At 39.6% G+C, this 26,616-nt stretch overlaps 2 protein-coding genes across 27 annotated transcripts in view; one reads left to right on the top strand and one right to left on the bottom strand.

The window, feature by feature from the left end:
• The window catches only part of LOC121090935 (intraflagellar transport associated protein), a 65,241-nt gene extending 41,343 nt beyond the window's left edge, over positions 1-23,898 (bottom strand). For 4 of the 26 annotated variants that reach the window (XR_005828780.1, XR_005828781.1, XM_040599828.1 and 1 more), the window contains exons 1-5: positions 23,769-23,898; positions 23,153-23,271; positions 21,807-21,856; positions 14,072-14,162; positions 10,597-10,788 (exon numbers count right to left, since the gene is read on the bottom strand). Coding sequence is in view for 23 of the 26 variants with exons in the window: in XM_040599828.1 (XP_040455762.1) it covers positions 10,597-10,699 (103 nt within the window). In the remaining 3 variants the exon portion in view is untranslated. Of the gene's footprint in view, positions 1-10,596; positions 10,789-11,321; positions 11,464-12,314; positions 12,382-13,901; positions 13,984-14,071; positions 14,163-21,806; positions 21,857-23,152; positions 23,272-23,768 lie in introns of those variants that run through there. The other 22 variants (XM_040599814.1, XM_040599810.1, XM_040599811.1 and 19 more) reach the window with 22 other exon arrangements.
• A 301-nt stretch (positions 23,899-24,199) lies between these two features.
• On the top strand, positions 24,200-25,986 carry RAG2 (recombination activating 2). The gene has a single exon (XM_040599830.1). The coding sequence runs from the start codon at positions 24,200-24,202 to the stop codon at positions 25,799-25,801; it is 1,602 nt and encodes a 533-aa protein (XP_040455764.1). The 3' UTR covers positions 25,802-25,986.
• Positions 25,987-26,616: the final 630 nt, after the last annotated feature.

A 26,616-nucleotide genomic window follows, 5' to 3' on the forward strand; every position in this document is an offset into this window, starting at 1 on the left:
TGCACAAGAAACCCCCTCTTAAACTCTTGACAGGCAAAACTGTCACCTACTATCTGAAGATATTCTTACTGTCACCCTACTTTTTAGGAAGAACTAGATGACTAGCTCAAAAAGCTTCAATCTTTTGTTACTGCAGTGGTAAAACAGGATGGACTTCCTGTTGTATACTAAGAATTTACAAGTTTTATGCTAAAGACTGACAAGTCATGAAGGATATTAATGTATTTTAGGGTATGTGCGTATTAGGAAATTATTCAGCCAAACATGTACAGACCTATAGAGTAACAACAGGGATTCAGGGCCCAGTATCCTCCCTGTGCACATCAGAAGCCTTTTGAGAACTGAGAAAAAGCTTCTGGAAGCCATACATTTTTCTCAGCCTGATCAACAGAGAGACAAAAGGTGTCATGACCTGGAATGATCAGCAACATAATTCATACAGCTGATAGGCTCTGAATAAACATGATATTCGTGAGCAAGCCCATGCCTATCTTGGATACCACTGTGGTCATTCTTCTGGGATGCATACCAGATCATTCTTCTCCAAAATACAGGTTCTGAATTCTCCAAACAAAACAATATCACTTTTAGCATCAAAAGACCTATGACACCTAGTTAGGCAGTTACAATTAAACAGTACATACAAACTGTACTGTACCTATTTTATTAGGTTATTTATTTTCTGGACAGCTGAGCTGTTGTCACAGTTAAAAAGCTAGATAGATTAAATGAGCTAATAAGAAATCAAGGCCATTCATAGTATTTATGTGTCATTCACCAAGCCCAGTCTACAGCAAGAAGCACTATCCCATCTCCTAAGAGATCAGTCATAAACTTCTGTCAGAAAATTTTTCCTGGTTAAGACCATTGCAGAGTTACTGGTTATAGAATCCTAAACATTACACTTGATGAAACATTCACAACTGCAATGTGATACTATATTCATGACTAGTGAAAAATTCAGAAGGAAAAGAAAAAAGTCTAAGCAACCTAAAGCAGCTGTGAAATGCATGCTGCAGACAGAGTATCAGCTATGCAACCAGGTGCATAATGAGGCTATGCCACATAATTGGAGGGAGGGAGGTGAATCAAACATTACATTTCTCTCTTCAAGCACAGTCCCTCAAGGCCAGTAAAATACACCTTCAGATGTCCAAAATAATTACTGACACCTATAGTTTCTCAATGCATGCATCACATAACTGGCTCTCTTGAAGCAGCAGCAGTCATGATCTTAAAAAATATTAAAAACAACACACATAAATTGTTCTAAATTTAAAGAAACTACAATCTGCAGAGAAATATCACAGCTGTATTCCTTTGACAGTGTTCTGAATTTCAACCATTTATGTCCTTGCTTTTGAAAGAGATGAGGAAGGAGGAAGGCTCACATTCAAGCCAGCAAGACTGCAAAAAACGGAACTCTTCTTTCCTGGGATGACAGATGATCATCTGCCACATACTGTTTTAGGTAGTCCTGTGAGGAGCAGGGAGTTGGACTCGATGACCCTTATGGGTTCCTTCCAACTCAAGCTACTATATGCTTCTAAGAGGATAGCTCTGCCTTCCCCCGACTAAGTGATAATTGACTCATTATTCACAGTCACAGTTCTCAACCTGCCAAGACTCAGACATACAACACTGGCCATTACAATATGTGACCAAAGTCCAAAATAAGGGGTACAAACACAACAAAAAGTAGCAGAAGTTGAAATGATGGAAAGATTCACATATTCACTCTGCAGACAGTTTTTCAGTCTAACTTTTTAGAAATTCCATTGTCTGTACCTTAACAATGAAATAACAAGCCAGCTTAGGTCTCTAGAGAAGTAAATCTGAGTCTCTCAAGAGTAGTATCTATCATAATTGTGTGTCACTGAAAAGTATGTTGCAGACTTCAGAAACATATTTCTATCAGAAAGTATATCCACCTTGATAATTTTTTTTTCTCTCTCTCACTATCTATTGCTTAAAATTATCTTTGTCTTCCAGTTTGGAAGGGAATCTTTTGGAAATGTCCACCGATCAACCTGTATATTTCAAAGAATAATGGAATCACTTATCACAAAGCCAGAGAGGAGAGCTACCAGGATTATCAGGAAAAACTTCCTGTCAGAGAAATCTGTTAAAACGAAATAGTAGCCCCAGAAGAATGACAAAAGTCTCATGGTGTGAAACATTTCAAAGTCAGACCAGACACAGCAATCAGTAACATACTGTAGAAAACCTGGCGTGGGATAATACACTGGACAAAACAATACCAACTACCAGGTATTTCCCACCTTTTTTCAACTGAATGAATTCATTCCAAAAACAAAAATGAGAAAGGGGCCCCTTTAACTATTAAAAAAAACCAAAAAAACAACAAAAGAAAAAACACAGCAAAGCTACTATTATAAGTTCCAATGTACTTCTTCGTCCTCAGAACGCTGGACTGAGGGCCAGCAGAAGGCCTGTGAATCCCTTAAATCACTTCCAAGTTATGTTTTGATGGAAAACCTGGGACTCAAATAATACAGTGACTTTGTGCAGGACTCTTGAACAGAAAGTAATTTTACTCATAGTAGCACAATAACCGCCTTGTACAGAGGTCATGAGTACGAATTTCATGTTCATTCACTATCTCCATTCTTCAAACACATCATCACAACAGCCACACTTTAAAACAAGACCAAACCCTGTCACTGAAATGTTTCCATAAAATATCAGTAACAGACTGTAGAGTACCTGTATTTACATATTTGCAAACATGTAAACCATTGTATGGTGCTGCATTTACCCTAAATGCCAAGCTGTAACAGGGGAAAAAAAATTTGAAGGCCAAAAAGCAAATCTGTTGAGAAGGTAATTTTTAAAGCCTTCATTTCTTTTTGATAATTCAATCAAACCAGCTCCCAGATTTTCTGCAGTAACCTCAATCAAAACTTGCAGTCTCCTTCTGCTTGTATATTGCCCAGCTGAGAACAGAACGTAGTGTTTTGAAGTTACTTAGCCTACAAAACCTTCTCTGATTAACATTCTCAAGCTATCTTCCTGCTTCCATGTGTTTAAACGAATAAATCTCTGTAAATCAATGCAGTTTGTCCACCTTTTCATGACAAAAAGCCCAAGTATCCCATACAGCCATAGCTGGGGGATTTCAGTGTCAGGGTCCTATACGCCTGTCTGTAAGTAAAAGCAATCCAGGCATAATTCAGGCCCCTAAACTTCATCATGCTGTTTTAAGAGTCTTAGGGCATCCTGCCTAGCCTCCTGTTGCCACTCAAAAAGGCAGTGGATGTTCTACATATACCATACCATATCTGCCAACCCACAGCATCTGAATTGCCTGTCCCCTAGATATCTGAATTCCTAGAGTCCCATTCTAATCTTACTCAATAAAAACCCTCACTAATTTCAACAACGCTGAACTCACAGTAGCACCGAGCAAACAGAACTCTTCTGTCCAATTAACAATCTATACAGCAGAGAAAACAACTTATCTGCCTAAGTGTGCAAATTAATATTTTTAACACCTCTTGAAAGTCCAATATGTCAAAAATTGTGGTCTTCTCTTTCTGTACTTCACCTCCAATTAACAAGGGCATTCTTGCTGCTGAATCCTCTTTCCAATGTAACTCACTCATGCCTACGGAATTCATTGCGCTTTTCACCAGAACAGAGATTCAGCAAGGCAGCCTTTTCCCCTACCGTCTTTGATCTTACCCCAATTAAATTACAAATAATCAGCAAAAAGTAGTTTACCTTTTTTTTTTTCCTTCAAAAAAGGTCAACTTTTACTATAATCGGTAGTATGGGTTTGATTCTTTTCTCAGTAATGCCAATTTCCTAAGCAAATTTCACCATACCATGTTCTCAGCTAAGATAAATACATTATTCCATGGACTGGGACAAGTAACTTCAGTGGGACTATCTGATTTAAAAGTGTAAATTCTTAAGTACCTATTACTGCTTCTGACTGGCATTTTTTGATACTCCCCTTACTGTAGCATGTTTGAAAACCAGACAGGAAAGGACCTTTTCTTGTATATGCTCCTTCTGGGGAAAGACAAATGACTGCTACTCTCAAGTATGTTTCAGTCAATCTCACATACCTGCTTTAGCTTAATGTACAGCAATACTTCTCCAAAACTAACTCACCTCTTAATTTTCAAAAGTTTAACTGTTCTTTACTGTATCAGTATCTCACCCTTTTTCCTTTAATGGAACCTATATATTCTGGTTTTATGTGGCATTTATCTGTATCTCTGTTGTGCTTTACATAGTGTCAGTGTTAGAAAAGGGGTAATATTTCCTGTTTATATCACATTCACCCCAGCTAATCATTAAAAAAAAATTATTACTCTTCCACAGTTCAACAGTGCTGTTGTTGGATACCTTCCCCATTTGAGTACTATAATGCAGTCAGTTAAATAACAAGGTAAATGTACACTTGACCATTTCAGCAGCCTGCATGAGCAAAATCCTGCTTCTTCCAACAGATGATGATGAAAAATTATCTTTAAAAAATGACATGACAGAAATCTTAGAGCAGATCCTCAGCTGATATTAACCAGCACAGTCCTGTTATGAGAGCTACACCTCGTAATATCTACCAGCACTCAAGTGATATCTATCACTACCAAGCAATGCCACCATCCTAGATCAGATTTCTAATTCCAACAATAGTGGTTTTGCAGTGGGGGCAAAAAACAGCTTCATAAAGGCACAGGCTGTACAACTGATAGTATTTTGCAATTATAATTTGAGAGCGTATCAGGATATAAAAGCTGGGAGACTTCTTCCAGAAGTTGATAAAGGTAGGCCTACTTGTTATGGCTTCAGAAAATCTATACTGTCCTTTGCAGGATGTAAAAAGTGTTACATCTCAGAAGTTGTGTTTGAGGGATAGTTCAGGGAGAGCTTTAAATTAGATAGTAACTAATGGGAGAATATTAGTTCAGTCTACAGGAACTACACACTTCTTCGTAAGTCTTGGCTACATTAAGCCATACTTTGAACCTTAGCTAAAAGAAAGAGAATGTATTTGAACTTATTACTTAAATAAGCACTGTGTTTTTAACACTTGGGTTTATTTTCTTTTTTACAGTCAAAGCAACCACAAATGTGCTTAAGTTCACCCTCAGTACAAGGAAACTACATTAAATACACATGTTGGTAGCACTTTTAAAAGAGCAAGTGATATACTAATAAAGCAGGACAGAATTGATTTTGGAAACCTCCTGTGTATGCATTCTAGAAGAATCCAGAGCTAGGCACGTAACTAAATAAGCACTGTAAGAAAAAAGTGAATTGTACATAACTAAAAGCATCTGGCACCTCCATACAAAGTATTCCTTTCCTAACAAATAATATTATAAAAAGATTACAGTAGGTGGGACCAAATGAATAAAATGTCAGAGAGCCCAAGAGTTCTAAAAATGCTTAATTTTGGATATTATAGATAAGACATTAAGGCATCTTCAAAAGGCCTGATTTTTCTTTTAAAGGCAAATACCTACTGTCTTGAAATTAGGCATGTCTATGTGATTTTGTAAGGGACACTGAAAGCACACAATTCTACAAAGAGTTCAGCACTAAACTGGAAGTGAGGTCAATTGATTTCTGTTTCTGATTGTCCTGTTGAGCTACGATATGGTTCTGATCTCTGACATTATTTGCTTTGTGTCATTTCCACATCAGGAAAGGAGGCCTTCCTCACTGCAATGACATGAAACGTAGCCAACAGCTGCATTTAGCACACTTCAATACCTTTCAAGGCAAGGTGAGGAGCTAAAGCAAGAGATCATTCTGTGTAACCGCTTTTTACAGTACTACAGAGCTCAACCATAGCCAATACAGATTCCACCTACAGTGGTGTATCAATGCATCAACAGCAAGATTACTAATACTCCCCTTTTCTACATTCTAGAAAATAGAAGTTATGCAACAGAATGAAAATACTTTTGTTTTTCCATCTGAAACAATCTTTAGAAATCGTTTGGTAATAAAGGTATCACAGAAAAGAACAAAAAATTGCTATCAGGGAAGCACTATTGTTCAAGGGCTGTCAAAGTTTCCACAAGTCCAGGTGCCTCTGTCCTTATCTGGTGCTGCCAATGAGCTACTATGCAATCAAACACGAGTCATTTCCCTTCTTCATGCCTAATTTTTTTCTGTCTATAAAATGTAGATGTAATAGTTTGCATAGCAAATACAACTGGGATCTAAGAACAACAAATATCCATAAAATAGATCAGCTATTATTATTTCAGAAATAATCTATGATGTTTGCATCCCTATGTCTGGGTTTTTTCCACATTTAGGGGCTCTGTATGATATTTGATTTTATACTGTATTGAATGGAGGTTACATAGAGATAGCTAGTGAATTTATGATCAATAGAAAATTGCAAATTTTTTCTCCTATCCCATTCTTTCCAATGATCCAGCACAACACATCAATAAAAAGCTCTGAATTGACGCTGTTTCCCTATTTCATGCCCTGTTTAAGTTCCCTGGGGATGACAGATTAATTTAATTAGTTTTATTGAACTGTCTAGTTGCTTTTATTGGCAAATCCACTCATAGGAAGAAGGCTGCAAATTTCTCTTGGGGTTAGCATTGTCCTACTGGTCCATTTTTAAAATTAAAGTGAATTTACTGTCATTTCTTATATAGTTTTCTGCTATGCTTTCTGCTGTTAAGACTCACATTTGTAAAGTTCCTCCACTGACATTTATATAGGAAGTTTAAGGTGGTTGTTTTTCCTAAATGTGGTTAACAAAAAAAAAGAAGCAGACAACTACCGTCAAACGAACCATGAACCAAATACATCACTCAGCTTTCACTGGGGAATTAAATTAATCTGATCACAACACAGAATAGGACATGCCACCTGGAAGCAGAGAATTGGTCAGCCACTTCCAACTTCCTCCGCTTGACAGCTTGCTCGGCACAGAAGCATCAAAACAACAGCACTGAGGCTATGAAGTATATATCCAAGGTTGAATTTGCTTCGAGATTGGTCTGATCAAAGCGCTCAGACTTCAGTGTACTGCCAGGCTGTGTGAGGTATATGAAACACAGCAAAACTAACAGCAGGAATGGACTGAATTTAATCCCAGTAGTCAAATGCCCAGGGCCATAGCAAAAATATGAATCTAAACTTTGGTTTGGCATTTTTCTATGCAGCTGACTGATACAGGATCCCATACTTTTAGAAGTGGGAGAGGAGTAATGTAAAACCTAGATCAAAAATTTGAAGCTTGGACCATTTTTTTTTTCTGTATTTTTTTTAGCAGGTCAAAGGAGAAACTTTATGCTCCACTGAATTTCCCAGTCCACCTCTGAGTTTAGAAAAATCAGCAGATGCTGCCTTCCAAGTTTGGACATCATAGTTCTCTCCACCAGATTTCAAACACTCTTTTCTAAGATTTGAAAGACCTCTTGCCCTGTGTGGCAATTTTTTAAAAAGTGGGGATTGGGTCTATTCCCATGAGATTTTGTCCAAAGTTGTTCTAGGAAGTGTTTAGTTCTGAAGAGATGACTCATTGACCAGATCCACAGAAACCTGTGTCATCAACTCCTTTGCAAATCAAACTCTTCCGCGGCATCTTCAACTGCACAGTCAAGAAATTCTTAAGATTTTTCTCTGGACTTAGAAAGCATACTGGAGTTGTCCAATCTCAAAGCAAATGCCAGTTAGCTGTTTTATTATCAGACTGGCTTTTATATTTACAAGCTAAACATGTAACTTGGCATAAGCATAAGAGGGTTCAGTGATTCTAAGAGCAGCACAAACTAATGTATTAAAATAAATGCCTAATACAATTATTTCTCTTACCACTATTTTTGCTTTGGATTTGCACAAGAGGTTGTCATTTTTTACCAGGTGCTGAAAACTTCTGCACAGCTTTACAACAAGCATAAAAAAATTCACCTTTCTGCACCTGTGCTCTAATTACAAAATCATATTCCCATCGGTTCACCAGTCTTTTCACCTATCTATTTGTCTTGTTAATATTATCCTTTTGACAAAAAATACACTGTGGATGTTCTAAGTAGGAAAAGTAAGAGACTTACTAGAATCTCAAACCACCCCTCAAGTGTCCATCCATTACAGGATTGATAAAAAGGGTTAAAAAAAAAATCCAATTATGGAGGGAGTGCTCCCACACTTTTTAAATGTTATCTATTTTAAATACATAGGTCATGTTCTGTTGGAGTATATATGTGGCAACTGCTGAGCTCAGAGTTTTAAAATGACATTTAAGTATGTTTATCCATGTCCCACCAGCTCTGGTAAAAGTGAGGTAAAAGCCTTACTATAGGATTTACTTGTCAATCTATGAACTCTCATTCTGTCCCTCATTCAGATACAAAAAGACAACAGTATAAAACTGTGATTTTCTTGTTTAGAATACTAGCAATTTTTTAAAAGCCATTGAAAGTCAGGAATGCAAGAATTTATTAAAACTGTTTCCCATATTTACAAGAATGGAACTATTCTGTCAGCAGAAGACCCTAATGTGCTCACAGGAGGTTACTCCACGCTGACATTTATAGCCTCAAAGAGTTCTGTTTAGGTAGGCCATAACAGTCAAGGATGCTTGGGTCTTTGTACTCAAAGTATACTCTTTTAAGTTTCACTGTGTGGAAATGTAACTAACGAATAAAAATTCAACATTAGTTAAGAAATTAGTTTCTTATGAGATGCTTTCAAGAATAATGTAGAAACTCCTGGTGAAAAAATCCTTGCGATGCCAACTACAAAGCTAGTACACATTCATGCAAAAGTGAAAATCACCTTATATATATATGGTACCCTGTGAAATCAGTGGGATCCAATTACTTCTATGTGTGTCTTCTGTTTCTGATGTTATGACAATCCAAATCTAGCAGATGGTGATGTTTTTCAAGGAATTTTTAAAGCGCTCCTATATATTTACACACACAACTGTCTGGGCTTGGTTATTAAGCAGGACTGCAAATTCTGACATTAATTCTCACTGTACAAAGATTTAGTGTATGGATCACCACCATTGTCAGGCCAAATTCGGAAATGTAATCTGAAAATTGTCAGATTTTGCTTGACAGTAACCACAAATATATCCCCACAGTAAATATCTGAACTCATACATAATAAGTGAAAATTTCTGAAGCCTATCTTACTAGCAATCTTACTGTCACAGTTGCTTTTAAAAAAAAAAAATAAAGTTTTAATTAAAACTAAAAATTTGAAGCCAAATGACATTTTCTCAAATGCAAAATTAAGAAACTAAGAACGTGATATTTTAAAAAGTATTTTGCACTGTTCTGATCATAACATGCCTTGTGCTTTACACGGAATTTTTGCAGCTCACTAGCTTAGAATGCAAACCAGCACCTCTGGGTATTTTTAAAGGAAAATAAAGGTGGGATGAAAACAAGCTGAGCAGTTTTGTTTATATCAGCATAGGAAACAGCATTTCTAAGAATTTGATTCAGCTAAAGCTCTACATTTTATACAGTTTTAGTGGCAGATGCTATAGTGACAATGAAAGTCACTGAAGTACATGCTGAGGCTTTTTGCAAGTATCATCATGATATGCTGCGTGCTTCTAAGATAGGAGCTATCCCCAGTGTATCAATCATACATAAAGAAGACCAGAGCCTAATTTTCAATCCTCTTATCTCATCCCCCAGTGTCTCCTTTCTCTTCTATATTTTACTGGAAGGAGAGAAAGAAGGTTGCCACAAGATTATTTCTATGGCAGTTTCGACTCCCCCACTGGTTTTCTGCTCCGTGCCTGACTGACACTTAGTTCTGCCTGAAGGACAAGGACAGGACAGACTTCTGAGTGCCAATCAATGGAGCATGCCACATGCTGTAGTTGAAAAATACAGTGCTTCTCCAATATTATGAGGACATCATTTTTAGTGCAAAGCTGAGGTAAAGAGAATTGTAAGCGAGTAACATGTAGCTCGCATTTATTTTTATGGCATCTGACTTAACATGGCCAAATGAAATGAACCTGAGCTGCAGAATTTGGATTCAGATCTGAACCACCTGCAATTGAGCAACACTTAGATCAAGGTTAAGCCCCACCTTTTGTTTCATCTGCAAAGCATGAGACTTTTTCAGCCTAATCATCCTAATCTGACGTCCTGATGTGCCTTCATCCAAGTTATCTGTTGGCTTGGCACACACAACAGCACAGCACAGCAAGCTAGCGTTAGTAAACCTGTGTAAGTATCCAAATTGCACACCTCTAATCTTAGGCTATCTTGTACTATTAAGTACTTAGGCACTTCTTTTATGGAAACTTCAGCAAAACAATGCAGGCCATACTTAGGAAAAGCCTACCCTTCCAAATAGTGCACGCTCCCTCACCTCCCTAAAGCGAGCACAAAGTGGTTAACCACCTGTAGAGAACAACCTTAGCAGTCTGTGGAGCAAGATAAGGAAAGTTGTCCTTAGGGATCCCACTGCTGATAGGAGAAAAAAAAGCATCAGAATGATTTGCCTAAGGTTAAAAAGCAAGTGAGTAGCAGAACGACACTAAATACTACTGCTTCTCTTTTTACCTTCCTTTCTGGCTGCAATTTCTAATGAGAGATGTGGGAAGTTACGTACCTTTCAAAAGATAAGTAAATGTATTTAGAAATTCTTCATACGACTGCTCATGGCTATTAATAAATTGATCAAGGATGCTGTTGTTTAACAGTTGTTCTCCCATGATCCACACCTTGACAGTCGAACGGGTGTATCTGCTTTAGTAGGCTGCTTCTGCAATAGAATGAGCCGCATGTATCTGCAGGTAGAAAACTGTAGAAAAATTAACTGAGGAGTCACTAATTCACATAGATTAACACCGGAACATCAAATTTTTCTTCCCTCCTTGTGAAATTCTGATCTTGCCAGTGGGACTTCTGACAACAATTCCCCCAAAATTCAAGTGGACATAGTAATCTTAAGTGCAAATGGAGAGACTGTGATCATCTATGCCTGAAATTTATGTCCTCAGGTAATATGGGCCACAGAAGTGTCCAACTCTCTTGCTGGTGTTCATTCCCCCTCATTTTAAGTTGTTCAGTCTTACAACCCCTGCCTTCTTTTCAGAAAGTGACACCACTCACTAGCGTATTGGATTTAACATCTGGGACACCTGTACATTCAAAATTCGGACTGAATCCATCATTCTGCAGGTACACTGCTCACTGTACCATCAAATCCCCTAAACTCAGATTTTGGACAGCATGTTTAAATCATGATGACATCTGTGTGTATGCTGAGACAACACACAGGCTGGGGAAGGTATGATGAAACTGGGCAGCTACATAGGAAAACGGGGACCACACCTTGAGAAGGGTGAGAGTGCTGAGAGCTGAAGAAACCCAACAGAGGCTTTTCTGGACTTGAAATCTCCACTCTTCAGTCACACAGCAATACCCTTCCAGCCCATCTTCATCACTTCACCAGACTCTGAGGGAAGTAATGGCCCTGAAAAATCTCTCAGTGAAGTATGCTGAACTTAACTTTGCCTCTCACTTATAAAAGCTGTGTAAATGGCACTTTAACAGCTGTGTGATGCCAAACAGTTAATAATGTTACTGATTTTTAATATACATAGGACCAGACTACTAGAAGCAGAAAAACACCCCTGAGAGTGTGGACACACATAACTGACACATTGTCTCACACAGTGGCAACTTAACTAAAAAGTGTAAATGATCAGTTTACATACATAAATGTGATAAAGATGCAAGAATGCCTTATACACTAAGTGCTTGATTTTCATGTGCTCCTGTGCTGCTTCTCTTGATTTACCACAGCATGAAGAAACGGCTTTTGGGAATGAAAGCTTAATTCTTCAGCAAAACTTCAAATCAATTACACTAAGCAAAGGCTGGCAACCTGATTTTAAAGTTAAATAAGATCGAACAAAAATTGTTCAGAGCCCAGCAGGAAAATAAAGCATGATTTCTAACGTAAAACTCTAATTTTGTTGGATTACCAGCTTGTAAATAAGACTAATGTTCTGAAGATATAAAAACACATGCACACCCACATGACCTAAAGTTTTAAGTTTTCTAATGTTTTACGAAAAACAAAACAGTATTAATCTCCCTGTGGACTGGCCAAGCAAAATATGATTTACCAGACTCTCAGAGTGGCTTATGCAAATTACAGTGGTTTCAGAAGGAAGCAATGCTTTCTACTCATCATTACTGTTCAGTTATTACAGCCATTAATTGAGGTAAATTTCATTCTATGGAAGACTGCAGTGATTTTTAAGGCTAGAGTCAAAGAAAAAAATGCATATATTTAATCAAGAAAATGGTAATAACTACCTTTTGTTTTTCTTTGGCATCTGGCGTCAAGGATCTCCAAGTCCTTTATAAACACTAATGAAATAAACTTCACAATAGTCCCATGAAGAAGAGCAAACTAACATTATTCCAAGTAACAGATCAAAAAACTGAGTCACCAAGAGTTTAAATGACTTACAAACAAATCAGAGAAGGGCTGGCAGTAAAGCTTAGATTCCTTTACTCTAAAATGCTCTAGGAAGCTAGAAAATTAATAAACAATTTGGGAGAATAGTTGTATCCCTAACCAAGCTGAATGGCAGCTTTCTAAGTGAATATTCTACAGCTACCAAGTCATCAGCCGCAGATTAAGCATCCAGACCAAGCCTTACTAAAACACTTTAGCTCATTTCTACTCTGCTGCACAGCCTCTACTTCCTACAGAACTTGGGAAACTTCACTTCAGATTTTAACATCCTAAACTGTAGAGAAGCAACAGCGCAACAAGGCTTTGGATCGACGCCAGGTTTTGACTCATTATAGTTAGCTGGGAAACGTAGTGCTGACTTCAGCCTGACCAAGTTTTAGCCAAATAATGATTGCAAAATCCTGAACATCAGCCTCATGAAAAAGCAAGCACTGGATGCTGTTAGGATATAATCTAACATTTAATACCAGAAATCTCCTGACATACAGAGATTAAGAATTTATCCCTAAGAGTTTTAAACATATATTTCAGTAAGCCTATGTATTTTAATCGAGCATGCACTTCAATATGTATGCATTGGGAGAAACATCACCAAAACACTGAAGTATTATTTTTAAAATATATAGCATAGAAAATTCCCTGGATATTCCAAGCATGGGAAAAGACTACTTTCTCAAGACTAACGGCTTTTTTTTCACCAGAAAATGGATCAAATTTTTACCCAAGTCAAAGCAGTAAATCCAGAGTACTCTCCCATAGCAAATATAGTTATTACAGGCATTAGTATAGGAGATCTCCTACTAACTATGTCAAAGGTATTCATCTTGGGTTAAGAAAATATAATAAATTGTAATTCATATGCTACATTTCCTTATTATTTCTTCTCAATGGAAAACCAAAGAATATATTTTGGAACATGAGTTCACTAAATTATTCATATTTTAATAAATCCAAAATTGGAAAAGAGGGGAGAAAATCCTATTTGCCATTTTGGCATCCATCCTCCACTGCTCTTTATAAGAACTTCACAGTTTTGCTTCAAAAATCTAAAGCAAGAAATAAAATGCTAACTGGACTACAGAGGTGACAGTTCAACACAGACCTAACCTTCCCTTACACAGCTGTTACTTACATCTACAGAATCATCTCCTCGTGGAGAGGAAAAAACAGCTAGGTCCTACTAAAAGCCTAGGTTCTGTCAGAAGAACAGCCATTCACTCAAAAAATAGAGAGGAGAGACTGGCAGCTAGAACTACCTGTCGCTCCCTGTTTCCAATTATTTTGAAGAGCTGCAGGATGCTATTGCATCACCCCAAATGAAAGCAAGCACAGAGGATGGTATCTGGATAACACCTACTACACCTGAAACTGAACATATATGGTTATGGTCAATGGTACAATAGAGGTGTTCAGAAACTTACCTCAACCTGTCAAGGTTTTTGTATTTTTCATTTTCATTCCACTTTGGTTTTCTGCTGCTTCCCACCTACTTTATTCATAAGTCTATTGTAAATGAACACCATACTGCATCAGCTGCAGAGAAATTTTGTGATGTGAACAGCTGAAAACAGGCTGACCAGAAGAATCTCACCTTTGCTAAGGAGCTAACCAGTAGATTCTACATAGGTGAAAGGCTTCAGCAATCATCCAATTCACAGCCTCAAGGCAATGACTCCTTTGAACTGCCATGAAAAAGAAAAAATAATGTACAATAATGGATTGGAATCACCCAAAATTTATGAACTGGCTACAATCACACATCTACAAATGAAATGACTGCATTGTTCTGCTAGTGGGTAACTACTACAGAAATAAAAAACTTATCTTCTTTTTCCCAAAAGGCATCAAACTAACTTGGAGGTTTCAAGGAAAGTAAGTCAAGAATATCTGATCCTTTCCCCACACTGGCTCTGGATAGTTTTAGAATCAAAAATGAGAAAGTGATGCATCCAAGCAGCAACTACAGTTTCTTCTTTTGGCATTTCACTCCTGCTTATCCATCCAAATTAGTGTAATGAGGTTTCTTGAGGCAATCATTCATTAAGTTTTGCTGATCATCAGTAGATTGTGCAAAATCAATTTTATTTCTCAAAATGCAGTCTTCTTCCCAGCTGTTTAAGTCAAACCAGAAATCTCTGCATTCAATCACAGAGGCAGGTCAAGTGAGTATTAGCATGATTTCAATTATGCAGTTATTAGTTCTACTAAACAATAAAAAATGTGGTAGAATATAGGCTTCCTGTTTTATGCTGCATTTTTGAGTGCTTTATTAAGTTTCTTCTAAATATAATACAGACAATGAAAAAAAACAAGATTCTGAATTTTTAAATGGAAAGAGCAATAAGTTCACCCACTACAAACTCACAAAAACTTTACACAATTTTTTCTGGGGAAAAGAAAAAAACAACTTCACTAGCATTTCTGGCATAAGTTAAAGTCAGGTTTCCACACCATGACTTTTCCACACCACACCACTTTGCTCTCCCAAAAGTCATTCTTAATGAAAAAAAAAAAGGATAATCAGAAATTTTTATTTATAGATCACTCATAGGTTAATGGTAAACATCATTATTACACCTGTTTGAGAGATTTTATAACCTATGTCTGCTAAAATCACAACACAAATACATTATTTTTACATCTTATACTCTGTTACCACTGGACAATGCCTAATCTTTTTTCCCTATAGAACAAGCACAGTAACTGCACCTGTGACAACTAACTTTTTTCAAAGGAATCTTTGATACTTCAGATCTAACTACCTTCTCATAAAAGCAATGCTACTCTCTTAACAACCCACAATACTGAACTTGAGCATCAATAAAGGTTTTACATGTCAGTCTGCACTAAAGACCTTGATTCTGGGGACTCTCTTGGCCTGGCTAGTTCGGCAGCATAAAAGCTGTCACTAGCAATGGGGTGTGCTGGTAAAGGCAATACAGAAATTATCTCTGCGTGTTGACCACTCATGTAGTTAGGCAATACTACAGGCATATATGCAAGTCTGAAGTGTGTGGTAAGCTGTCAAGGGATCAAGTACGGAACCAAAGCTGTTTCCTGCCTCCTAAGGACAATGCGAAAGCACACTGTGATTCAGGACATTAGAGACTCCTCTCAAACCTGTTCCAGGAGCTATGTAACACATGCTGTCTCTTACAAAAAAAAAGGTAACATCCCAATCTTCCCTCTAGACACCAGTACTGTAGAAGTCACACCATGTAATATATATGTTTGTGTAAAGCTTGCTAAAGGAAGCTGATTTAATTACACACAAAATGAGTAACCTAGATCCTGTATTGTTAGCAACTAAAGTAAACTCAATCTGAAGAGCAGGGATTAGTACTTTTGGAGGAAAAGTATCTTGATTTCCACTCCTTGCTTACTACCGTTTACAGACTCAAGGAGACTCTAGAGGAGTATGGATTTGCTACAGTATTATTACAGCAATAAAGAATGAGGTAACACCTTTGCAAAAGGAATAAGCCTGTATCAGATGACTACAGTCAGAATCAATTTAAACCTAAATGCTGGCTGCTTCCAAAAATGCCACCAACACCCACTCTCCCTCTTCACCCCTTTGCTTTTCTTTCCAGCCTATCTCTTGGCCAGACAAAATAAAATACTGATATAAAACCTGAAAATAAAGTCAGCAAATACCTATTTTCTGTTTAAATACATGTTTTCTGATCTGCCTTGCAGGCATTAAATCATGAGTGCCTGCACAACCGGACAGTGGGAACGTGCAGTGGGAGCAAGGGAAGCATGCAGGATTGCCCCTTCTGGCAGCCTGTCATAGCTGTTAATGCAACCATGAAAGCACAGCCTCACCAGAAACATCAGTCACAAGTGGCCCAGAAAGCTGTGCTTCCTCCACACTAGAAAAGCAGATGTTACCAAGGAAGTCATACCCGCACTACCGCTAGAGGGGTGCAGATCATCAGCCCCCATGGTGCAAAACAGCATGCACAGCTGGAACTCAAGCCTGTCCTCAATAAATGTCTGTTAGCTATGGACTGTGGTCACTATCCATTAACCAACATCCCAGGACAGCACTTTGAAAGTGGACTAAGTGAAAGGAGTGATTCCAGGAACTCCTACCAGAGAAAGACATAAAATGTTTTTGGTGGGGCAGCACAGGAAGGCTGCAGGCAGTCAACTGTTTCCTTCTTGTCTAGATATCTGTAAAGCTACAGTTGCAAAAGAAAGCCCTCCCTGCTCTACTGTCCTGCCCTACTTTTCTCCCTCCTCCTCCCCGCTACCCATCACCTGCAGGGAAGCAACGTTCCTGGAGTAAACCCGACAGCAGCAAGCTCTGGCCACAAGCAGGTGCAGGTCAACTGAACTATGGGAACAAACTAAAAGAAAAAGCTTCAATTACAAAGGACACAAACTTTGAGATGAGGTTCCTTGCAGCATCTCTCAATTCAGTGTGATCTGCAACAGCTAATCCTGTTTAAATCAGCTGGATGTTTGCCACTGCCTTCAGCAGGAGTTCTTAAGGGCACACACTTAATGCATCAGCAATTTGTGTGAATGGGAACTGCATCTGCTTGCATAATACTAAGCTTCAGAGGCGACCTTCAGGATGGTCAAAAACACATGCCTCTCATGCCCAGCACCTGTGAGCTTTTAAAGGACATATCTAAGGGCTTTAATTGCAAGCAAGCACATTGATCCTGTTTGATTTCAGTGCTATTATGTCAGTCTCGTACATGATCAGAAGGGTTTTTTAATGAATTTCTAATGCCTTCAAGAGCACTGCTCCCTTTAAAGACCACCTGGAGGCCTACAGCAAAGGTAACATTCCCTGTGCACCAAGCACCCCTCCAAAACTCGGTAGCTACTGTTCGCTGGAATGTGATCATCCTAGATTCGACAGTCAAAGCACACCTGGATTCAATCAGCTATTTTAGATGAAGCCTCCAAATAAAGCCCTGTCCCTCACATTAAATACTGTTTACTGATGGTTTTAGATGAGACAGAAAATTGAAGACTGTAAATGCTAGACTCCCTGTGCCATCTTTCCATAGGTTTCAGCCTGTGAGTCCTGGCTAAATATCCAGGATATTTGCATTCTGGCTGGCTAACCCTACACAAACGAGTAAGGTGGCCCTCCCTCTCCCTGCTGAGCTGGAGTCCATCACTGCAACCCACAAGGAGACAGCTACATACCAGCTCAGAGATGATTGTGTTTTACTGGCAGAAAATATGCTGAAAAGCCTGGAAATTTCTCAATGCCATTTGGAATGATTTGGGATTAAGAAGATATAAACCACATATTATTTTAAGTAATTTATTGCAAAAGAAAAAAATCAAGTGAAACAAAACATTTCCATAACAGTGAGCAATCTGCTGAAAACATACTACCTATGTCAAGAATAGCAATTACAAAGGTAAAGTCCATTTATTCATTTTTGCATGGGTTCTCTGCCAAATAAATTCAGGATGCAAATCCTAGATGCTCTTGCTATGACCCGGACAGTTCTGAAGATTATTTTCCTGCCCTGTAGATACATTATTCTGAAGCTACTTCCTGCAGTGCCTCCAAAGCAGTTTGTCACTGACAGTTACAGAATACCAGCTTGGACAGACCATATCTTCATCCAACACTGACATGCTGTTGTCAACAAACTTTAATTTTTCCATCTTCTCAGCCACAATAATTGGGAAAATAATTTCTAAAAATAAGGCATGTCACGTGGCAGAAGGAGAATAAAATGAATATAAAATATTAAATGAGACAGATCCGGGGAGGGGGCTGGATTTTTCTCTTAAGCTTTTGTAGATCTTTGATCACAGAACCAAACAAGGGTCAGCCTGTGTCAAGCACTTGGGTAAGAAGCTGTCAAGTATCTAGACGCTACCGAAAATAGAAATAAATGTGATCTGAATGCCCTTACATTTGGGATAAGATCAGTTCTTCAGCATTGAATTCTGTAGTAGAGTCTACTTTTACCTTCGTTTCAGTTGAGAATATGCCATATAGACACTACTGGGCCCAGTGCCTTAGAGCTGCTGTACTTCAGATGAGAAACATCACCACATCCTATCTGCATTACAGCTACTCTAAGTCTCAAGACAGTTTTTGCAAACATTTGGTATGTTTGCTTTGCTGTACTGATCAAATTCCATTTCAAGCTCTTTCTATTCTCACAGCAGTTCCAAATGGGAGACAAGCTATTTCTGAAATACTGCGCTGCAGATACTGTAACTCAGGAGCGAGTGAAGGTAGGGCCGGCAAAACAAAAGCAGGGAGCCACAAAGAGTGAACTGTTTCCCAGGTTCTTATGTTTATTTGCTGTGCTATGTTATGCAAGTGGCTCATCCTCTGTGCCTTAGCACTGCTAGCAGTTGAAAGGATATGTTCCCATAGGACTTCCCAGAGTCTAATTATTTCTTTGTTGGAGAAAAGCACTGTGAAACTGATGAAAAATGCCACAAAAGGGTGCAAAGTTTTATTAGTCTTTTAAGGTCTGATCAGAGGGCCAGTGAAGCAGAAAAAAAGACATTCCTAATTACTTCAGTGGACTCTGAATTGGACTTTTAGTCAGCCCTCACTCACTGGGTTGCACACATTTGTCATTTCCTTTGCTCTGTTTCAATGTCACTACCTACTTGCAGCAGAGCATTCCTGGGAAAAGCAGTAGTACACCAATCAGCAGTAGCTGTTTCCTTTTACTAGCTATTAAAATTACTTTTAATTTTAACCCAAAAATTACTCTAGATGACATTTTTCTGTTACAATAACACTGAAAAATTCCAAAAAATGTTCATGAGGTTGGCAGGTTTAGCAGTGTAAAAAAAATAAAGGAGCATATTCTACAGACATTTACAATCAAACTAACAGGAATCTACTGTCACTCTGGTCTGGTTCTACTACAAAGAGTTAAAGCTTCTGGAGACTGGCAGGTTTCTTGTTGTGCCATCTAAGGCTGGGGGTAGGGGGGAAACAACATTTCACAGCCGGTTAGCCACAGTAGACTCAGAAGCACATCTGCAAATTACGCAGATAGATTCCCCTCCATCAGGCTGTCTCTCCATGCCACAAGCCCCCAGTGCTGTCAGAGAAGATTCCTCAAAGTGCTCACATTCGAATCCCAATTACATAGAAAGATTTCGGAAGACACAAAAACCCTCTATCAGCCAGGTATGTCTAACTTATTGTTTTGCCCAAAGCAAAACACTTAACGAATGTTTTGAGCAATATTATATAAAATTTCCTTCCTTAAGCCTGTTTATAGAGGACTTCAAAGCTCTGTGGGTGTCTGGATATGACCTTGATTGTGAAGAATTTGGGAACAGCACTTGCTTTTCAGGGTTCTGCTTTTTCATTTTGCAAAGGGAGACTCTGCAGATCAGGCGGAGAAAAAAATCTATATACAATATTGCAAAATAAATTTAATTCTACCATGCATATCTGTATTCATGCCAAGTTAAAAGTAGCTGCAAACTAATGACAGAATTTAATGGTCAGGAATGAGCACTTACCAACTAAGACTCCATGCTATCCTGCAATCCATTCTCTCAGTGTCCAATTAATGCTGTTCAAATACCTTATATTTGTGTAAATGAAAGGTGCTTGGGGTTTGCTACAGTTCATAAGATCAAATAATTCATTATTTGGTAGCATTCAAATTACTGTGAAATTATTATTAATATGGTATTTTTTAATGGTGACAAATATTAATATGAAACGTCATGTTAAACAACAGTACTGATTATTCATTGTTCTCCTGTTTAAAATGTTTTTGTTGCCTATTTGAGTAAGAGGCACTGCACACAGGTGAACAATTACTACATAGGGTCAAAGAGAACAGTAAGTAGTAAACAGTGTTTGTGAGTGACTCAGTGCCTAAACACAGTGATCTAGTGACATTGTATAAACCCTAGATTTATGAGGACAAAGGACCTATGGGAGACTTGCCACTTTCCATGCAGAAGCTAGAAGAGAAGAGTAACATCCAAAGGCATGTGAAATGCCACTTGATGTTCAGGCACCTGAATCCTACCCCTTGTTTCTAAAACACATTCATCCTATACTTCTCATATATATATATAGATAGATAGATACTTTATATAGTTTCTGAAATAATACCCCACATACAAGTTGTAACTATGTCCATCTATTTCCATACTAAGCACATTTCAAACTACATTAGCTAGTGCTTTTAGAAAGCACCTTCTCTCTTCATTTATGATCCTTCTGTAAATACATCTCCCAACGAACCTATCTATATCTGAATTCCTTGTAATCTCTTGTTGACATACAACTAATAACGGGGGGAAAAAAAAACAGTTAAAAATAATGTTTGATTTTAAAATAAAATAGGGGAAAATATTTGTTTTCTTCTTTCTGTTAGTTTAGCTTCTAGGTCAGATCTGTCCAGTTCGCTCCTCAAATACAGGGGTTATAAAAGTAATGCTGAGATTCACTTATTTGTATAATCCCTGGAGCTTCATCTTTTAAAAAATGCTAAATATGATGAAGTATGACTCAAGTCACCATAACTGGTAATTGTTTGTGTAACTCCACCCTTCTCTATTTAACCATCTTCACTTCTTGTACTCTTTTCCCCTCTATCTTGTGCTGTCCCACAACAAAGGCATTTGTCACCGCACTAACACTGATGCTAATCCAGCTCCACAGTGACGTGGTTTTGAGCATAAAGCCACAAAAAAACCTTAAAATTTTTGGTTATAAAGTTAGATTGCTACCTTTTGGGATCCCTGAAGCTGCTCAGGGTCAGATGAGCATTGACCCAAAGGAATCAGTGGTGTTGGAAGGTTAGAGGTGGAGGCCAGTATAGCCAAAGATCAACCACACTCTATTAACACACCACAATTAGCATGAACAACCTGGAAAGAAAAAGCAATTCCAGCAAGTGCCTCAGCAGCTACTTCTGCCAGAGAATCTAGGATAAATATTCCCTCCGTTACTTACTGAACTGCTTGCTTACGTAAAGTTCAATAAATATTAAGGAATGACACAGAGGAAGTGTGTTTAAGTATGTTTGTTTAACCAGTAAATTCTGTGTGTTTATCAATCTCACTTTTAATAATTTTCATCCACTCTATATCTGCAACAGTCTCTGCAGATAGCATACTCTTCAGAACTGAGTACTGCTCAGTATTTGGGAAATAGTTTGTGAGATTGTGGACAACAGTAATTGTCACATTTGGAGACGCCTGAAGTATATCTAAGAATAAAAATTGAATGCCAGCATTTCAACTAAATTCCTTCCCATTTTTAATACTCTCGTTAGACTTAAAATGCAAACCAGCAGACAAATGTAGAACACTATTGTTACAAAATACAGAATACTTACAGATGTGCCCGTGGCATCTTCAGTATGGAAGACATACTTTTCTGAAGACCCTATGAAAACCAAGAAGCTAAGTAACGACACAATATGAAAGAGACAAAGGAAATCTAACACAGTAAACTCAACTTAGTACAAGCTCCTCTAACACCACCATTTTTGAATGGCTGTAAGAAACAAGCAGCAGAGATTTCTGTTTAGCCTATCGCCTGAAGGTAAATAACTTGGCAATTTTTTCTTCATGCAAATAATACGAACAAAACCTGCTATGTATACTGACATGCTCAGAATGGGGCTCTCTATAATTTAATTAACTCATAACTGAACTTCACCTGCACCCCAGTACTTCCAAAAAGGAATCCAAATGTGCAAAACCACCAGCACCTTCACAGCAGAGGGATAAGGACTGGCTACACAGTGAATAGAACCTGATCATGATCTTTGGGTGATTCCACAACATGCAAAAAGACATGACAGCTATTCCACAGATTATTTTTTTAACAGAGTCAGTAGGGGTTATGCCTCCTCTGTCTGTGTGCTCTGGCCTAAGCATATCTGACCAAGCTTACCTACCTTTGAAAGCATTTAATGACAGATGTGCATTTTAGCACAGCAGTTTGCATACCAGTTTCTGCACAGACAGTATAGGAGTGAGGCATAACAGTTCCTGTGGTGCATGAGAACATGCAAAGACGGTAATTCGATATAGTCAGTGTCATCAGTTCCCGTAATTTTACAGTGACTCTCATTAGGTACACTATGCTGTTCCAGAGCCCCCAGGTTTTGATGTCACATGACTAGAAGATACCCATCCCTCTTTATAAAAGAAACCCTGTGTGTCTGATATTTGTTGTTAGAGCAAAATGAAAAGCAGGAGCAAGGAAAATATGAATCCTAAAGATTTCAAAACAGGGAATTACATTTTAAAATGTAGAAGTTTGGGGGTTATGGGGTTGTTTGTTTTGATTTTTTTCAAATATTGTATTTGAAAGCTAGTTCACACCTTTACATTTTGGGGATTTGGCAAAGTCTGGGACAGAGAACTTGCACGTTTACTAAAAGGCACAGCTCTGCTGTCACCAAGGACAGTGCCAATGAACCAGTCAGTTTCCCTTTCTGGTGTCTGCACTTCCCAAAGCTCACTCAGTGTTACTATCCAGGCTGACTACAGCAACGCTTTCAAATTTTTGTAGAAACCAGGGAAAAAAGCAAAAGATACCCCTTGAAACCTGCTCATGAAAGCATGAGCAAACATCAGAGATGAAGAATTTGATCACAGTATGAAAACCTCTGGCAGCTGGACTCCCAAGCCACACAGCTACCTCAAGCTGGCACAAGTGTGCGAGACTCACCCCAGCACTAACAGCTTCTACACCTCTGCCACTGCAATGATACCTGCGTGGTTAGAAATACAGCTGGCACCGGCTGCTCCTACGCGTCTCCAACAAATCTTGATGTTTCCTTTGTAAACCTGCAAAATGTTCAACTGGAGTTTGCATTCGCCTATGTACGCACTTACTTCAGCTCACCGACTCCGCGACACGACGGCAATTCCCCGGCCAGGGGCCGGGCTCAGGGGCCTGGAGGGGAGGGGACCCCCCACTCTTACCACAACCGGGGTGCTCTCTCGGGGAGCAGGCGGGCCCCTCAGGCTGGCGGGCCCGGGGCCGTCTGGGGGCGCAGGCGCCCGGCCCGCCCGCGGCTGACCCCAGGGCCCGGGGCTGTGCGACCCCCGCCCTTCCCTGCAAACCCCGCGCTGCCAGCTAAAGCGGCCTGCGGCACCGGGCGGCTGCAGCCCGGCCAGCCCGGCAGCCCCGGGGCGAGAAACCGGCAGGAAACTGCCCGCTCTGTGTCATCCCCGCCGCTGCTCCCTCCGTCCTCGGACCTCCGGCGCCGAATCTCGCCGCCGGGACACCCGACCCCCCCCCGACCGACCGCCGGCGACCCCGGTCCTGCGGCCCCACTCACCCGCCGCCTGCCCGTGCCCGCGAACCCCTTCGCCCCGGGGCCCCACGGCCGGGAGGTCGGGCGCCGCGCCGGGCCAGGCCGGGCCGGGCCGAGGCGCCAAGCGCGAACTACCGGTCCCAGCAGGCGCCGGGGCCGCCGTTCCCATGGCAGCGGCCGGGCCCGCAGCAGCGCAGCGCCGCGGGGAGCGGCCCGGGGGCCGTACGGGTGTTAGGCGCTAACAGGCCGTAGCTGGTACAAAATCCCGCCGAACACAGCTCTGGCTTGATTCGTGTCTTGAGTAGCAGAAGCGGGTCTCTTTTGGGGTCTCAAAGTGCGAACTGAAATGCAACTTCAATACAATGTCTTAAGTACTCCTAAACAACGCTCGTGGGCTCTAAAGCATGTTTCATCTGTTTCTTTTGTCGCTTGTTTTCTCAGGCACTGACCACACTATGGCCCAGTCAGACAAAATGTTGCTGCAGGTGGTGTCGGCCTCCAGTAATTCATCCTTGCTTCAGCCAGGCTTCTCCCTCCTGAATTTTGATGGGCATGTTTTCTTCTTTGGGCAGAAAGGATGGCCAAAGAGGTCCTGTCCCACTGGTGTTTTCCTCCTCGATATAAAGCAGGATGAGTTCAAAATGAAACCAGCCACCTTCTCTAAAGACTCCTGTTACCTCCCCCCTCTCCGCTACCCTGCTCTTTGCACACTCAGAGGCAATGCAGAGTCTGATGACTGCCAATATATCATTCACGGTGGGAAAACACCTAATAATGACATTTCTGATAAGGCTTACGTTATGAGTCTGGTAAGCAAAAACAGCAAGAAAACCATGTTCCAATGCATTGAGAAAGACCTGGGTGGAGATGTCCCTGAAGCTAGATACGGTCATACAATTAACGTAGTTCATAGCCGGGGAAAAAGCGTGAGTGTTATATTTGGAGGGAGGTCATACACTCCTCTTGCACAAAGAACCACTGAAAAATGGAACAGTGTAGTTGACTGTTTGCCATCTGTGTTTCTCGTTGATTTTGAATTTGGATGCTGTACATCATACATACTTCCAGAGCTTCAAGATGGACTTGCTTTCCATGTTTCTGTTGCCAGAAACGATACAGTCTACATTTTGGGAGGTCATTCACTTCAAAATAACACCAGGTCCCCCAGCTTGTACAAGCTGAAAGTTGATCTCCCACTGGGTAGCCCAGCTGTTACCTGCACCATCTTGCCAGGGGGAATATCTGTGTCAAGTGCTATAGTGACTCAAATGAGCGATACTGAATTTGTCCTTGTTGGGGGCTACCAGTCTGACAGCCAGAAACGGTTGGCGTGTAACACAATAGTTCTGGAAGATAGTAAGATAGAGATTCTTGAAAGGGTGGGCCCAGACTGGACACAAGATATTAAACACTGCAGGGTGTGGTTTGGCTATGATATGGGCAAAGGGTCTGTATTGCTGGGCATTCCAGGGGCCAACAAACAGTTAATCTCAGATGCTCACTACTTCTACATTTTGAGATGCAAAGGAGCAGAAGATGACAAGGAGGAAGAACTGACAACAGAAATTTGCAGTCAAACATCGACTGAAGACCCTGGAGACTCCACTCCATTTGAAGATTCGGAAGAGTTTTGTTTTAGTGCTGAAGCCAGTAGCTTTGATGTTGATGATGCTGACACTTACAATGAAGATGATGAAGAAGATGAATCAGAAACGGGCTACTGGATCACCTGCTCTGCCAGTTGCAATATTGACATTAACACCTGGGTCCCTTTCTATTCGACAGAGCTCAACAAGCCGGCAATGATCCTGTGTTCCAGTGGGACTGGCCACTGGGTCCACGCACAATGTATGGATCTCTCAGAGAGCATGCTCCTACGTCTTTCAGAAGCAAATGTCAAGTACTTCTGTAATGAGCATGTTCACCTTAATAAAGGGCTACAAACTCCCAAAAAGGTGCACCTGAAAAAGCAACCCATGAAACCATTGCGCAAAAAGACAACCATGAAGTTAACAACGCCAACAAAAAAGTCCTTTCTTCGGAGATTGTTTGAATAGATTTACACTGATGATTTGTATTCACCTGGGAGGAAATGCAGTCTCAAAGACAGCTAGTAATGGTTCAAGCAGAATGGATTATTGGAGCTCAAAGAGATCTTTTCATTTAATTTATTTCAATTATCTCAATATTTCAGTTAGATTTCAAAGCTCATGAATTTATTTTGTCTCGTGTATTTTTGTGATATCTGGATAGGAACCCCATCACAGAGGACATTGTACAAACAATGGTAACTGGTAATTGTGTGGTGTATTTTATGCTGTAACTTACTCCCCAGTTATCCCCAGTGAGTTTAATGGAACTGTTGGTAGAATAAGACATTATCCCATGTACTCAGTGCTGTTAGCATCTGTCCATAAAGGACATTCTATTACCGATTTAATTTTTTTATCTTATTGAGTAGTTTTAGAAGTATTTGGCCTAATTTATAGCTGCATTACTCCAATTTTACGTTTGTGTAATGAAATAAAATTAGACTAATTATTCTGGTTTTAAATGAAAGTGGTGGCTTAAGTCCCTTGTGTCAGAAGTAATGAAATATTCAGACGCTGAGGGTCATTTTTCTTCAGGGACATCCATTATGGAAAGCTTACATATGGAGCATTTAATTCTGGATAATTAATTTTTGATTTTGAGAGGTATTGAATGATTATATGCCAGTTTTGGCTACAGTTGTGGAACATCATCTCATAGCAAAAATCAAACTGTTTTTTTTAAACTACTGTGCTCAACAACTGCTTTGTGTTTGTATTTTTGAAAATCTAGTAAGCTAATAAAATTTATAATAATAAAAATGACTGCATCTTTTTCACCT

Source organism: Falco naumanni, chromosome 7 (genome assembly GCF_017639655.2).
Source record: "Falco naumanni isolate bFalNau1 chromosome 7, bFalNau1.pat, whole genome shotgun sequence".
Taxonomy (NCBI): domain Eukaryota; kingdom Metazoa; phylum Chordata; class Aves; order Falconiformes; family Falconidae; genus Falco; species Falco naumanni.